Raw genomic sequence first — 15487 nt, 5'->3', positions numbered from 1 at the left:
ATGTTAACGGTCCTCCTTGTGGTTCAACCTTTTCTACAAAGTAAGTATTAAATACCACTATCAAATGATCTGAGAAATATCCCTCAGTCTTGCTCAAAAACTTTCAATCATCAACAGTTAAATAGAATAGACAGAGTTTCAACCATTTTCTGCAGAGCCCTAGGGGGTTCCTCATTTCACGGGGCTAAAGAAAAAGCACAGGGAGCCGAGTATGAGGGTTATTTTAGGTTACTTACTCCTATTCCAACTCTAGTGTAGCACAGTGAACTTGTGGGTACAATTTCATCTGACCACACAATTTATGGTTTAAAAAAATGACTTAGAGAATAAAAATCAAAGAACTTTGGCTCAAGATTTAAAAACTCACAAACCCCACTATATATCTTCCATCCATACCTCCTCTTAGATCTCTGTAAGAACCTCAATATAAACTAATTTACTTCTTGAGATAATCCTTATCCTTTCTGACTCTCCCATTTTCCTCAATCCCTTTTCTTTCCCTGGAACCTATTTCCCTACCCTGTCTATTTAGAAAATTCTACATTTCCTTAAAAACACAGGTTTGCCTAAAATCTTTTCATCTTGTGCCAAATTCTAAAAACATTTAATATCATTAGCATTAGCAATTCATCTTTTTGCCTTATAACATAGTTCTTTTATAATCTTAAATATTCATGTGACTTTTATGATTAACAAATTATGACAAGTTTCTATCTTATTTGTAAATAGGGAGGGGAAAAAAGCTTCTCTGAAGGCAAAGACTTCTTTGTATTTCTCACAGAACCAAAAACACATCTTTAAACATAGTAAGTATTCAATATTTAAGAATTTCTATCCCACAAAGATAGTAAATCTGAATTAAGATCATCCACTTAAGAGGACCAGCAAGAGGATAGTAAAACACAGATCAGTTCTAGAAATAGGCAAGTTATTTCTGAAAGAAAATCAAATTTAATGCTAATTATCAGTGCACATTTCAAGGGGTTAACTACATAGTAAGAATACAGTCAGCCCTCCAGTATCCACAGATGTGGGACCCACAGATATGGAGAGCTGACTGTACTAGACCATATTACATAGTCTAAGAGACTTAAGCATCCACAGATTTTGATAACCTGGGGAGGGAGATGGGTCCTGGAACCACCCCTCGTCCTGACTACTGACATACAACTATACTATCAAACTGTGCCTACCACAATTAGGGGCAAATCATATGTTTTATATATTTGACAATTTTTAGAAATCAAGTATATTTTATCTAATATGTTATAAATTCCAAAGACAAACAAAAGGAAATTTGCGCTAAAATATCTTATTAACAAGCATGAAAGACAGTCATTATAGTAATAAAAAGGATATCAGCTTTAGCAAAGTCTCTTATCCCACACTGAGGTAATCCTGGTGTGTTCTGCATGTAGAAATCCAAGTAAAACCAATGGGCAAGTTCAATCTGAAAACACACTCGGATAGCATTGTCTCTTTCCTCGCTGGGAATATGCAAAATAAATCGGCTGTCAAAAACAAAAAACATAAAAATTACATTTACAAACCATAACCATTTATTTCAACCTTTTTAACTGCTCCATCTCTGATCCACCAATATAGAAAAGGGACCAAGAGTACTGCTGGTCAAGGAAGCGAAGCAAATAGGAAATCACTACAGGGAAGATGAAAAGAGGTACCACATGCATTTCATTTATAACAATTTTTTAAAAACTGCTTTAGTTTTAATTTTTGAAACATCCACTGCATTTTTAAAAAATAAAGAATTTGCTTCTGTTAAAGCTAGATCACTAGTATAACAATTAGGCAGCTGCTGATAATCAGGTTCTTTCCTGTGAAGGTCTCTGAAAATGGACAGTTTTCTTGTTTAGCTTTCTGAAATAAACTGCAGAGCAGGCAGGGCTTTCTGGATGACTCCTTCTGAAAGAAGTTTAGAAAACACCACACATTTTATACTTATTCTTCCCACCCTTTCAACATGTAGATGAACTAACAAGATTCCCAAAGGGAGCAGGGCTTTGGCTCTTCACACCTTGGGATCCGCCACCCTGCCCACTTCCTGCCCCCAAGGCAAGGTGCCACAGTGATCTGCAGCATCTGCCGACATAGTGCAAAGTATCTGTGTACAAGACGTGTTTTCTAACCCATGCGAGTGCAGTAGCCACATCTCCATGTGGATGGCATGACTGTCCTCAAAACCGGCTCTAGGCATTCACCACGGCCTGGCTGGCTGCCGCACTGCACTGCCCGAAGTCATAGTTGTGGCGATGAGGGTGTGCTTGTTCTGTGGTGAAGCCACTATGGGATTAGAAGGACATGTGATCGGGGAAGATTCTGTCACCACTACCGGTCAAGGAGGGAAGGCTGTCACTGTCATTCTCTCTGCCACTCAAAACCGTAGATTTTATGGTCCTAACTCAGTCTTCAAATGACATGAAGGTTGCAGAATTCCTCCTGCCTCGAGATTCCTGCTGATGGCAGAGCCCAGGGTAGACAAGGCAGTTGAAGTCTTCCATCCCACCTGAGAGAGTGTTTCCCAAGTCTTCTTGCAGAGGTCCGACTGGGTCACTTTCTCATCCCACTCTCCAAGTTGTTCAGAAGTTTTCATGCAGGTGTTAGAGACCTGCAGGTCATGCCAACTCTAAGACAGGTTCTGCTTCAGGCTCTCCAAGGCAGTCAGGCTTGGCCTCCATTTCAGCGCCCCACAGAGCCTCCCCTAGGCTGCCAGCACCTATAGCAGGGTGACAGTTTCCTCTGCCACCTTTGCGAGCTCGACCCTGACCAACTCCTCCTCCTCGGCCCTCCTCAGACCCTCAACAGCAGAAGCCCGGGCAGCCACTGCTGCATCAACAGGGACATCCGTCACAGAGTCAGAGAGCAGACCTTTGTTAGGAGAATTCAGACTGCTGTCTTGGCCAGTGGAGCCCAAGTCGAGGCCAAGCAAACTACATCAGCCCACAGAACCACCTCAGCTGTCGCAGCATTACTCATGAGAGAGTTTCTTAAGAGCCATCTACTCTCTGTTCACAAGTACAGAGATGAACTTAAGAGCTCACTAACAATAAATTGAAAGTGGGCAAGGAAACAACTTTTGCTAGGATTTCCTCCCATGTCTGGAAACATTTTATTCTTAAAGAATATGTGCAAATATATTCATACAATCAAACAGGAAAGATGTTGGCTGCTTAATCGTCGTAGTTAAAGTATTACAAAGAAATAAATTAATAGACTCATTAATAAATTAGATTTCCTAAAGAGCTCATCTGAAGAAACTGAGTTCAAAATAACTTTCAAATATACTCCCTTTTAAAGCTTTTGCACAGCAAAGGAAACCATAAGCAAAACAAAACGACAATCTACAGAATGGGAGAATATATTTGCAAATGATGTGACTGACAAAGGCTTAATTGCCAGACTATATAAGCAGCTCATACAACTTAACAAAAAAACCCAATCCAGAAATGGGCAGAAGACGTAATAAGCATTTCTCCAATGAAGACATACAAATGGCCAATAGACATATGAAGAAATGCTCAATACAACTAATTATTAGAGAAATGCAAATCAAAACTACAATGAGGTATCACCTCACACCAGTCAGAATGGCCATCACTCAAAAGTCCACTAACGTTAAATGCTGGAGAGGGTGTGGAGAAAAGGGAACCCTCCTACACTGCTGGTGGGAATGTAGTTTGGTGCAACCATAATGAAAAACACTGACTTCTCAAAAAAACTAAAAATAGACTTACTATACGATCCAGCAACCCCATTTCTGGGTATATATCCAGAGGGTATATATCCCCAGTGTTCACAGCAGCACTATATACCATAGCCAAGACATGGAACCAACCTAAATGTCCATCGACACATGACTGGATAAAAAAGTTGTGGTATATTTATACCATGGAATACTACTCATCCATAAAAAAGAATAAAATCAGGCCATTTGCAGCAATATGGATGGACCTAGAGATCATCATTCTAACTGAAGTGAGCCAGAAAGAGAAAAATACCATATGATATCACTCATATGTGGAATCTTAAAAGGACACTATGAACTAATCTACAAAACAGAAACAGACTTGCAGACTTAGTAAACAATCTTATGGTTACTGAGGGAAAGAGGGGAGGCACGAGGGGATAAATTTGGGAGTTTGAGATTTACAAATGTTAGCCACTACATATAAACAGATTTTAAAAAGTTTCTTTTGTATAGCACAGGAAACTATGTTCAATATCTTGTAATAATATTTAATAGAAAAAAATATGAAAATATATGTATGTATATGCATGACTGGGACATTGTGCTGTATACCAGAGACCGACACATTGTAATTGACTGTACTTCATTAAAAAAAAAAAAACAAAACCCTTTTAAAAATCCTACATTGTCCTTTCCAAGTACATTCAGAGGGAGGGAGGACATATTTATTTTAATACATAGTATAAATGCACACTATATTACACAGATGCATGTACAATTAAGATAATGAAGCCCTTTTCTGTGCAACAAGTCAGAATTTACCTGATTTACAGCATTCATTAACCAACCACCATTAAGCTTCTTCCTGGCTTAGTTTTTGGTAATGTTTTTTTCTAGCGACCTTTGGAGACAGACTGAACTACATAAAAGAAATCCATTGGTTTTTAGTCATTTTTTAAAAATTAAAAACAGCATTACCTGGTTTGACCACTTTCACTATTCACTAACTGTGGTGCTAAATGTTCTTGGTTCTTTTCAAGTTTCAAATCAAACATCAAAAAATGCTTTTAAATTATAAAAAATAAAGTACATTCCAAAATCTGATCGTGTAAGTAAACAGTAAGACATTTCAATATAGAAAAACAATGGGGGGAAAAGGAGCTTAAACTGCACCTACACTAAGAACAAGACATGTAACATGCAACTCTGGTGGTATTATCCAAGACATAAAAATCTGAACTCTTCTATATGGCATTCAAGATCTGATGTCTGCTCACCCGCCCAACACCTATCACTCTATATATACCCAGCAATACTTAATTCTTGGAACTGTCCTAAATTGCCATCCACACATTATATCTATTTTTCTCTTCTCCTGTCCATCTAGCTAACTCTTAATTCATCCCTTGTGACTTACAAACACTATGTCTCCTATGCAGGTACATCAGACTTCTCTGAACAGATTTATATACTCTCTCAACCCCTTCTCCATTACAGCCATTATCTGATTTTTACTATTATTGTGTCTATACTCTTCCAAACTAGTTCACCAAGATAAGATACTATATTTTTGCATCTATTTCCCCCACAGTCTAGCAAACTGTGTGACAAATACTGGTGATTTTAATTAATCTTTGAAATCCTTACATAGGTTCCTATTCCTGGTAAGATGGAACAAGCACACTCCACTCTGTCCCTCCCATAAAATGCAGCTATAAAACCTGGACAAAATACATAAAACAGCTATTTGAAGGCTGTGAAAAGCAAAGAGCAGCAGGAAGACTGGGGAGGAAGAACAGTATCTGAATTTACCAATTTTCCACCCTCCAGTATCCTAGAGGATTGGGGGTTATAAGTTAGCACTGGCAGGGACAGAGAAAGCTCCAGAAAGCCCTCCAGCTCTGCCTCAAGAATCAGGAAGTCTAAAGGAATCTCCTAACTCTGAGACAGTGGGGGAAATTCCCCCTTTCTTCTTTCCATTCTCTCATGTCCCCCAGTCCCGAAGCAATGCCACACTGGCAGCAACAGAGGCTTTAACAGGGATCCCCAGAAGCTAAAACTCTGATGGACAAGAACCTTCCTCTCCTATCACAAGAGCTGGGTGTTCCCAAGAGAGTAGGGCCAACCTCCATTCCTTTTTTTTTCTCCTAGTCTCCAGTCGCTTGGTCCCAAACATGAGCAGAGTCACCTGAACTGTGCAGCAGAGTGCCTTTCCATTTTTGCCATTTTTCAATATTCAATTTCCTCAAAAGGAAGAGTCAAGTACCAAGAAGACGGCAAAAAAGGAGCAGCTCAGGAAAACAGTCCCATGAAATTGTTTACAGATTCTGAGGCTCAACCCCAAGCTGCACAAACTTGCATTAGACTAAAAACAGCAAACCACAGACTTTGTGAACTGAACTATGTATGAAACAGACCACTGCCCCAAGTCTCAGACTGACCAGTGGATGGTACACAAATAGCACTGCAAAAACTAGCCTTTCATTTGATTTGTTTAACTTACACCAAATCTCAAAAATGCATCTGTCTGCGATTTCTTATTTTCTCAGTTTGGGACATTTGAGGACATTTTCTATTGATTTCTACTATGGAAATGAAGAATCAATTCTATTCCTCCCACTCTCATTATACACACCCTTCTTATCTCTCCATCTTCCCAACAAAATTATATCTTAGTTTTGGTTAGTTTGTCAACTTCAGCACTATTGACACTCGGAGCAGACAACTCACGTGGAAAGGAGCTGTCCTGTGTGCTGTAGGGCACTCAGAAGCATCGCTAGCCTCTATTATTAGATGTCAGTAGCACCCTCCAGCAAGCTACGTCAACCAAAAGACCTCCAGACACGGCCAAATGTTCCCTGAGGGGAACAAAATCGCTCCCAGGTCACACCCACAGGGTTAGATCAGTATTTGGTCTTTACAAAACTATGATCCTGTAAATGCAATTCACAACTAAGCCATGCGGTAAGTTACAAATGTTTTTCCTTTCAAGCACAATCCTTTGTTCTCCCACTAATTAGTAAATATCTTGTCACTGTTTTTGCTTTGTTTTCTCTATATTTGTCACTAACTCAATCTTCCACTAGTTTCCCGGATTTTTTTCTCAAGACGTTAATTCAGACACATTAGTTTAATTTTGAAGACTCGCTGAGCCTTCAGATCTGTTCCAAGTCTGGACTAGTTGCTGTCTTCACACAATACACACCTGTCATCCTATGCTGTCCTTTCACTAGCATCCTATGGTCCCTACGCCTCCATCCTGTATTAATCTCATGTTTCTTCTATCTTGTCTTCCTTCTCAGCATACTTCCTTGTTCTCACAAAGTACATCCTTCCACACTTCCTGGAGAAAGGATGCAAGGGAGATTAAGTATTAAGATGTTGTAAATTCAAAAATATCTTTACTCTGTTCACACTTGGTAATCTGACTAGGTAAAGAATTCTAGATTGGACATCACTTTCCTTCAGTATTTTGAAGACAGTGCTCTCTTCCACCAGCCTACAATTTTGATGTGGAAGACTGAAGCCACTTAGATTCCTTTGTCTGACCTGTTTCACCACACCCCTCCCCAGACTGGAGCTTCTAGGTTCTTCCTTCTGTCCTCAATGTTCTGAATCAGCTTCCCAGTTGTCTGTTTTTCATCCACTGCATCAGCCATTCAATGGACTTACCTATTTGGAAACTCATTCCTTCAATACAAAAGGGCCTCAGGGACTGATCCTGTGATTCTTCTCTCTGCCAATTCCTCCCTGATTTACTGCACCCTTCTAACTTTCTGGGAAGTGGCCTCTTGCAAACCATCTATTGAGGTTTTTGTTTCTGCTCATATTCTCATATTTAAAACTCCAAATGCTATTTTTTTTAACATTTTTTACTTATTTATAATCATTTTACAAGGTTGTGTCAAATTCCAGTGTTCAGCACAATTTTTCAGTCATTCATGGACATATACACACTCATTGTCACATTTTTTTCTCTGTGATTTATCATAACATTTTGTGTATATTTGCCTGTGCTATACAGTGTAATCTTGTTTATCTATTCTACAATTTTGAAATCCCAGTCTATCCCTTCCCACCCTCTACCCCCCTGGTTCCAAATGCTATTTTTAAGTGTTAAATTATGCTTTCATATACTATTCTGTTATTCCATGACTGTTGCTTTTTGTTGTTAATTTTAAGCTCTAATTTTCATGTTGAGGCCTATTTCAGATGTTCATATTTAAGCCTGACGGACCACAAAGCTCATTAGGAGGGTTGTCCAACTATGAGACACCATTTAAGGTGATCAAACTGAGCCATTTAATTGAGAAACCTCCAATGTCAGAATCTTCAGGTGTTTCCTCATGGGCTAGTCAGATTGCCTAGAGAAGAACTTTCCAATCTCCTACTAGGAGGATAAAGGCCAGTTTGCCACATTCTGGGAGCTAAGCAGGGGAAGGATGAGCGTTTTCAGTATATACACAGGATGCATGAATTCACTTCTGCCACTTGTCAATATTCTCTAATTCTGAAGTAGGCTGACTACTACAATAGTCTCTCATTCAGTCTATCAGGTCTGCTAAGTCATATACCACCCTCCCTTTTGCTTCAGTTTCCAAATTTTGTTGCTCATCTCTTCACCCATTCTTCCTTTTCTTATGCATTTATGCTTTAATTTTTTTTTAACTTAACCCTTAGAGTGGAGCAGGTGTTTGTGTTCAATCTACTATCTTTAACTAGAAATTCACATTTCAACAAATTTCTACAAGACATTAACCACAATGTAACACGTGGAAAGAAAGTGCCTAAGTCAGAGAAATCCAGAAAAGCCCCAACTGAAGAAAAGGTAAGCTGGAAGACAGGAATGAGAAACAAAACTTTTAAAAAAGCAAACAGCAAAGTCTATTTAATGTAATAGAAGAACATCTAATTTTCTTTCACTCTGACAGTCAAGAGTTTTCCCTACAAAACGGGGGTTGGAGGAGAGGAGTAACAATACTCAAGGCCCTTCTAACTTAGATAGGTCTGGGTGTTGACACCTCAAAGCAAAACTCCTACACACTGGTATTCAAGGGCCCCCCAGTGTAAGAGCTAGCTCCTTATCTACTAACGTAAAGAAGCCTGTCAATAAATAAGCCCCTCATCCTAAATATGAAACAGCAAAAAAAAAAATCATCCAACATCTAAGGAAAATTTAAGTCGTGATGAAGAAAAAATTAAACACATTAAAAAAACAGGCCCTAAAGAAAAGAGTGTTAAGGTTATCTCCTAGAACCTTTGTACTGAAAGTGTGGGCCCTGGGAACATAAGAGAAAACAAATAGACATTTCAGTTATATATGGACTCAGAAAGTTGACTCCCTAATAACTCCTTCAAAAGAAATTACTTTAGAAAGTGCATCAGCAAAACCAGAATGAAAACCAAGAAAGCATAAAACATGCGATTCAAGAGAGAAGAGATACAACCTAGGAGAGGTGGGGAAGGGAATTCTAGCATGCTAGTTGTTTGGCAAATCTAGGGAGCAACCAGCCTAGATCAGACTAGGAGGGTGGAGGTCTCCAAAAGGGCATTCTCCAGGAGAAAAAAAAAAAATCTGTAGAATTAGATACTGTAGATAGTGTGATTCAGGGTAAGATGGGACATATATTAAAGGAACAGATGAGGGGTAGGGTGGGGGAGACAGAAGGCAGCTAGAAACTCTGGACATGCTGGGAACGGAGGGGTAATGTACAAGAGAGTCAGAGTCCAAACGTGAGGCAAAAAGCCAAAATTAGAACAAATGGGGAAAAATTATTTCAAGAATAGCTACAAGGAATCAGGGAATAATGAAGAGAGCATATGCTTCTTTCTCCAAAAGAAAAAATTAAAAGGCATCATTTTGACCAGGAGAATTCACCCGGACATTCTCCTTCAAGATTCTTAAAAAAGGATCATGACCATGGCAGATTGAAAAGAAACAAAACCCTAGCCATGCAGACTTGCCTCTACTGTGAGAACACTTACATAGACATGATGCATAACAAACACTATTATAATTTTTAATTGTTCAGCTTTTGCAATGAATCAATAGCAAAAAGTATAAGACTTCATAAGGTTACAAAATGGAATATAAACATTATTAATCTTAACTTTTATGTTAGGTTCACCTGGACAGAAGCTGAGGGAATGGGTAAGAAATGGAAGAAATGATAGGACACTAAATGCCTCACCTCATGAGAGACTCGAGATACTGTTCAGAAGTTCATAAAACTTTAAAGTCACAAAATTAACCAATGAAACAACTTAAAATAGTGATTTAACTGTACTGGAAGGAGGACGAGGGCAACAGTAAGTGTAAACTAAACCCTCACCTGATAATCTACCAAGATACACTAAGTCTTCAATCTAGTATCTAAAGTTGATAACACAAGAAATTTGTCCAAGTATACTCTACAATATTTAAGTATCCACCAGAATAGTTCAACATGTAACAGGTACGTCTAGAGAGCAGAACTGTGATACAAAGGGGTAGGGCAAGAGAGTGTTGCTTTCCATTTTATAAATTCGTCTGTACTGTTTTGTTTTTTTTAACCTCACAGGAGAGTACTTTTTTTTTTTTTAACAGTTCAAGGCCAACTTCTCTAAGAAACTTTACAAAACAAAGTTTCAATACATGAAAATTACACTTCAGTGCTTTCAGTCTGTGAATGTTTTTGATGTGTTTTAAAGATTCAGAAGTGTATACACACATATAAATGTATATTGTAATAGCAGGAAAAATACTTTCCAAAATAATTTGTTACAGGAAAAATTTCTCCACTTTCCAAGTGTCACCTTTTCAATGTGCCCACAGATCGAAAAAGCATTAGCACAAGGACTGCAATTAACAAAAATGTTTCAGATGAGCTGAACACTAAAATGTGGAGCTGGAGATGAGCACAAATTATTTAATTAACCTAGGCAATCACCAAAATAGCAGCAACATTAGTTGCCAGAAAATATCTTTATCCTTTTAACACTGGAGTGGCCTCACCGTTTAATTCTTAAAGAGGCTTATAAAGAACTCCAATTACTTCTTTAAGAGAAACAACTGGGAGGGAGGGAGGTATAGTTCAGTGGTAGAGCACGTGCTTAGCATGCATGAGATCCTGAGTTCAATTCCCAGTACCTCCATTTAAAACAAAAAAAACTACATCCCCCCAAAATTAAAAAAAGAATTTAAAAATAGAAATAAAAAAGAGATACTGACCAAAGTGCAATTTTCAGTTTTTACTTTAAAAAACATGCTTCCCCAATCTTTAATAAGCTAACTTAAATGGTATTTTTAAAAAACTATATATTTGACTTTTGATGTCAAAAATCATGGTGCACTGAAGTATCACCATAAAATGGTGATTTACTTTTTCACACACACACATGTTTTATTATAAAACAATTTTGGTTCACTAAAACATCTTAAACAAGAGTCCTCCCTTTCTCTCCTCTAATTTCATCCTAGCCATAAGTCACTAGTGTTATTAGTTTGGTGTATATTCTTTCAGACTTTTCCTGTGCGTACACGCAAACATATACCTGCGAAACACTTAAAAATTTGTTTTAACAAAGGACATCAAATGACTGTTACATTTATTAGTATACTTTGCACATCTTTTCGAGACAAGTATTTTCTCTCAGTTTACTGTTTGCTAACTGCCTTAGGAATTCCTAATGGCTGCACAAGCATTCCAGTCAATGAAATGTTGAATATTAAACCATCTGGAAAATAACATTGCATGTCTCAGGTTATACACTGTTTAATAGTTACAAAGTTCAGATCTTGAAAACTTAAGTCTCCTGATCTAATTTTTCACATCAAAATCAATCTCAGATTTTACATTTCTCCAAAACATTAATATATGGTCAATGACTGAAGTTGACAAGATTACCTGCACTACGTAATTTACCAAAAACCAAAATAACCCAAAACAAGAAAAACCTCTTAAAAACAAGCAGTAACATTGGAGGCAATATAAAGGGAGTAAAAACAAGACCAAACTCATAAATCAAGAGATACTCAGAAAAGTAGAAAAAGCAAACTTTTTCAACTTAAGCTTTATTTTTTTTATAGAAAGTAACCATAAATTGTTAACTGTAAATTTTTTTCTGAAAGAGCCCACAAAAGTCAGAATTGTTAACATTAAAAATGCTTAATCAAACATACTATAAGTATTAACTTGAAAATGGCATTACTTCTAAAACCTGAAGTTTTAAGAAACAGTTACTTGGTTTTGAAATAGAGCAGGACCATGTGGAGCCTTCTGGGGAAAGACATCCCCACCCCCTGTCGCTCACCTCTTATTTGTAGAAGTTTTAGCCTCCTAGGCTAAATTTGATTCAGAGAAGCAAGAAAATGCAGGAACAAGGCAAGCAGTAAAGCTACACAAATAGTTTAGCCATCAAAGAAAGTCAAAGGCCTTTAGTTCCTCCTCAAGGTCTATATGTAATACCCTGAGCTATATCGTTGTGTTGTTTCACAGAGACTAAAACCTTCACCAGGTGGAAGCAGTGAACTGCATGTTAACATCAGCATGCAGACCTCAGACCCTACAAACCAAAGTTGATAACTGAGATTCCCAAAATGCCAATTACCACACCACCAACCAATCAGAAGAATTTACGCCAGCTGACTCACCCCAGACCCTCTCCCTCACCTTGCCCTTGAAAACCCCAGGAAACTGGGGAGTTCCTGGCTTTTGAGCATGAGCTGCCCATTCTCACTTCTTGGCCCAGCAAGAAATGAACTTTACTTCACCACAACCCAGTGTCAGTACTGGCTCTGCTGCACATCAGGCAGGCAGACCCAAGTTTGGTTCAGAAACAGTTTTACTATTAGTTTATCAAAGCTAGCCCTAATTTTTAAACACATCATCCTACAGAGCCAAAACACAGTAACTGCAAAAAAATTTTCTTCAAAAGGAAAAAAAAAGTTTCTCTATTCACCAAGATTCTTATAAAATATCTTAAATACACTCACTGGAAAACCACATTAAGAATCTTTATTTAATACTCAGATGTTTAACGTGATGTTTACAAATTACGACACCACTGTTTTGTAAGATTACACACATAAAATCAATTATTTTCATAATGGCTAGTATGACTTCTTTAAATGATATAATATACAAAATAAACCCAATACAAATGGGAAGATTGGTTTAGATATAAGATTACCTATCTTTTTCTAAACCAATCTGTATCCCTATTAAGTCATACGTAATTATTGCTCACCTTTCCAAATATTGTATTTTTCTAACTATAAAAAGGTACATCCTTTAAAAAAAATTCTGGAAACAAGAATAAGAAAATAAAAATCGTAATTCCACTTCTGGTACAAGTTCTTCTGGTCATTTAACCACAAGGACAGACATCAAACCTCTTTTCTTTTTTTCTGAAATTTGGGATCACAGAAAATTAGTGCCTTTTAAATGGTTCATTTTAGTCTATCATATTCCAAAAGTTATAACCACACCATCACTAAAGTACAGTGACACTAATTCTTCTTAGTTGCAGAATATAGTCTATTTACCTATCTACATGTACCTTTCTTTCATGAAGTTATAACGTGAGACTTAACTTTCCATTACATCCACCTGTGTAGGAGAAAAAACACAAGTATCATAGAGAAAAAGGTCTAGGTTTCAAATCTTGATTTTCTAAATTAAGATGAATGTGACCTTGTGTAAATTACAACCTCTGAGTCTGTCTGATGAAAACGGAAATAACTGAACCTACCAAACAGGGTTGTTTCAAAAATTAAATAATACATGTGAAACGAGGAATCAGTGCCTGCCTGGCACTCAGTACTAACTCCACAAACACTAGTTCTTTCCCTCCCATTTAAAAAAAGCGTGAAGGCGACACAACTGCTACAGCAACAACTCAGGGTATTACCTCAACAAAAACATTTTCTTTTCCTCAAGTAAAATTTTAAGTCCATTTTACACGTGCTTGGCTTTCTGAAATCATAGCCGACACGAAAAATGCAAACAACTTCCCTTATAAAAGTATACCATGAGATAAAACCCTGTGGTTGAGAGTTTCCTTTAAGAAGGATAATTAAAGAATTTTTTAAAAAGCAGTTAGACTTTTTTTTTTCCACTTCCAGTGATAAGTTTTGGGATAATCAAGAGAGTAATTCTTCACAGCAGTTTACAGAGAACGCCACGGATATATAAGAATATGGGAGGTGGGGTTAAGTGAAAATTGCTCCCTAGGATTCTAAGACTTAAAAACCCTGGGGTCTTTCAACAAAATTTGGGAATGAGACGGTGGGGAGAGGGGGGAAACGGTCTGTGAAAGTCAGAGCCAGAAAAAGCAATGGGAGGGGGAGGGGCAGCCGCAAAATGCCAAAGACCCAGGTTTCGCTTGCAAGAAAGCAAAATAGTTGAGGAACTTAGAAAATGAGGAAATTCCGGTGCTGCGCGAGGAGAAATGGAGGGGGGCGTGGGAAACCGGGAGACTGAGGCGAAAAAAGTGGGGTGGTGTCGTCCGAGGTAAGGGTCGGCCGGCGAAAGGGAGCAGCGGCGGGACCAGAAAGCCAGGACAAGGACGGGGGCCAGGGGAGGAGACGCAAAGTCGCCGAAACTCAGAGAAAAAGAGCAAGGGACGAAAGGGGGCCGGAGCAGTGAGGGGCGCCGCGGTACCTGCAGAGATCGTCCAGGACGCTGCCGGGAATCTCCACCCGTTTGGTCTCCATGATGAGGACCCACAGCAGGAGCAGTGCATCCCGGCTCCGCGCGGCCGGGGACCGAGGGTACGGCACGGAGACTCCGGCTCGCCGGAGAGCGGGCAGCAGCGGAGGCGGCGGCTCCAACGAAAACGAGAGGGGGAAGGGGCGGGACCCGCTCACTTCCGTCCCGCTCCCTCAGCCCTGGACCCCGAGGCTGGGCCGAGGCGCGGGGCGGAGCCCCTGGAGCCACGCCCTTCCCTGCTTGAAAGGACCAATGGGAAGCTGGAGAACAAGGAGCCTGCGCAAGCTAAGCCAATGAGACATTTGTTTATTGGTCCGTGGGCTCCAATCCGTCTAAAAGCTGCTCAGCTGCTACTCATAAAACCAACTTCCCGCCGCCCTTGACTGGGCCTTGGGGTGGGTAGGAGCATGCGCACCATACCTCCTTTGCACTACTAAGAAATCTAGAGGGCTCAGGTTTTCCTAAGAAGTCTGAAGACCAATAACCGGGACTTGGCATGGTTTGCACGTCCTCCCCGCGACTGAGCAGGTGCGCCGACCTCTGCACCGCAGAGCCCGTGGGCGCATTCAGCACACGTATGCATGCACGGTTCCTATCACCAGATGTCCCCCACACACACTCACTCCAGCCGCAGCACCTCCTGGCCAAGGGCTGTGTCTCCTTTCACTATAAACCCCTGAGAGTTGTAATTTTTGTGGTTGCTGACCTCTGTCACTTTGCGAGCACTCGGCCCTGACTGTGAAGACAAGAGACTTTATCCCAGTATTTGACACCCTGTAAGATCTCAGAAAATATGAATTGATTGAACCTGGACTGGGGCATCTGCCTTTCACCTCCTACATGCTCACAGCATTCCAACCGGCTAGTCCTCATTCATTCCACATCTTACTTAACGGAGTCCAATCAATTTGGGATACTTGTAGAAGCTCTGGATCCTTCCATTTTTCAACTTGCTCGGTTTTTATCAGACCCACACATACACACCTACTCCATTGTGAGCTTAGTCTGTTCTACCATTTGCTCTCCCATCTTTTTGTTGCCAACATACAGCCTTCATAGGCCACTTACAGAATTGAGACTCAAGGGCAGT

The 15487-nt window shown here is 39.4% G+C and overlaps 1 protein-coding gene and 1 pseudogene across 8 annotated transcripts in view; both read right to left on the bottom strand.

The window, feature by feature from the left end:
• Positions 1-14598, bottom strand: part of DCP2 (decapping mRNA 2) — a 54528-nt gene extending 39930 nt beyond the window's left edge. For all 8 annotated transcript variants that reach the window (XM_072958237.1, XM_072958250.1, XM_072958254.1 and 5 more), the window contains exons 1-2: positions 14350-14598; positions 1360-1511 (exon numbers count right to left, since the gene is read on the bottom strand). In XM_072958237.1, coding sequence (XP_072814338.1) covers positions 1360-1511; positions 14350-14402 — 205 coding nt within the window. In that variant the 5' untranslated portion in view covers positions 14403-14598. The remainder of the gene's footprint in view (positions 1-1359; positions 1512-14349) is intronic.
• Positions 2310-6480, bottom strand: LOC102528172 (tumor protein D54 pseudogene; annotated as a pseudogene).
• Positions 14599-15487: the final 889 nt, after the last annotated feature.

The sequence above is a fragment of the Vicugna pacos genome, chromosome 3, assembly GCF_048564905.1.
Source record: "Vicugna pacos chromosome 3, VicPac4, whole genome shotgun sequence".
Taxonomy (NCBI): domain Eukaryota; kingdom Metazoa; phylum Chordata; class Mammalia; order Artiodactyla; family Camelidae; genus Vicugna; species Vicugna pacos.
The sequence above is the reverse complement of the archived record's forward strand: the minus strand, read 5'-3'. Positions and strand labels throughout refer to the sequence as shown.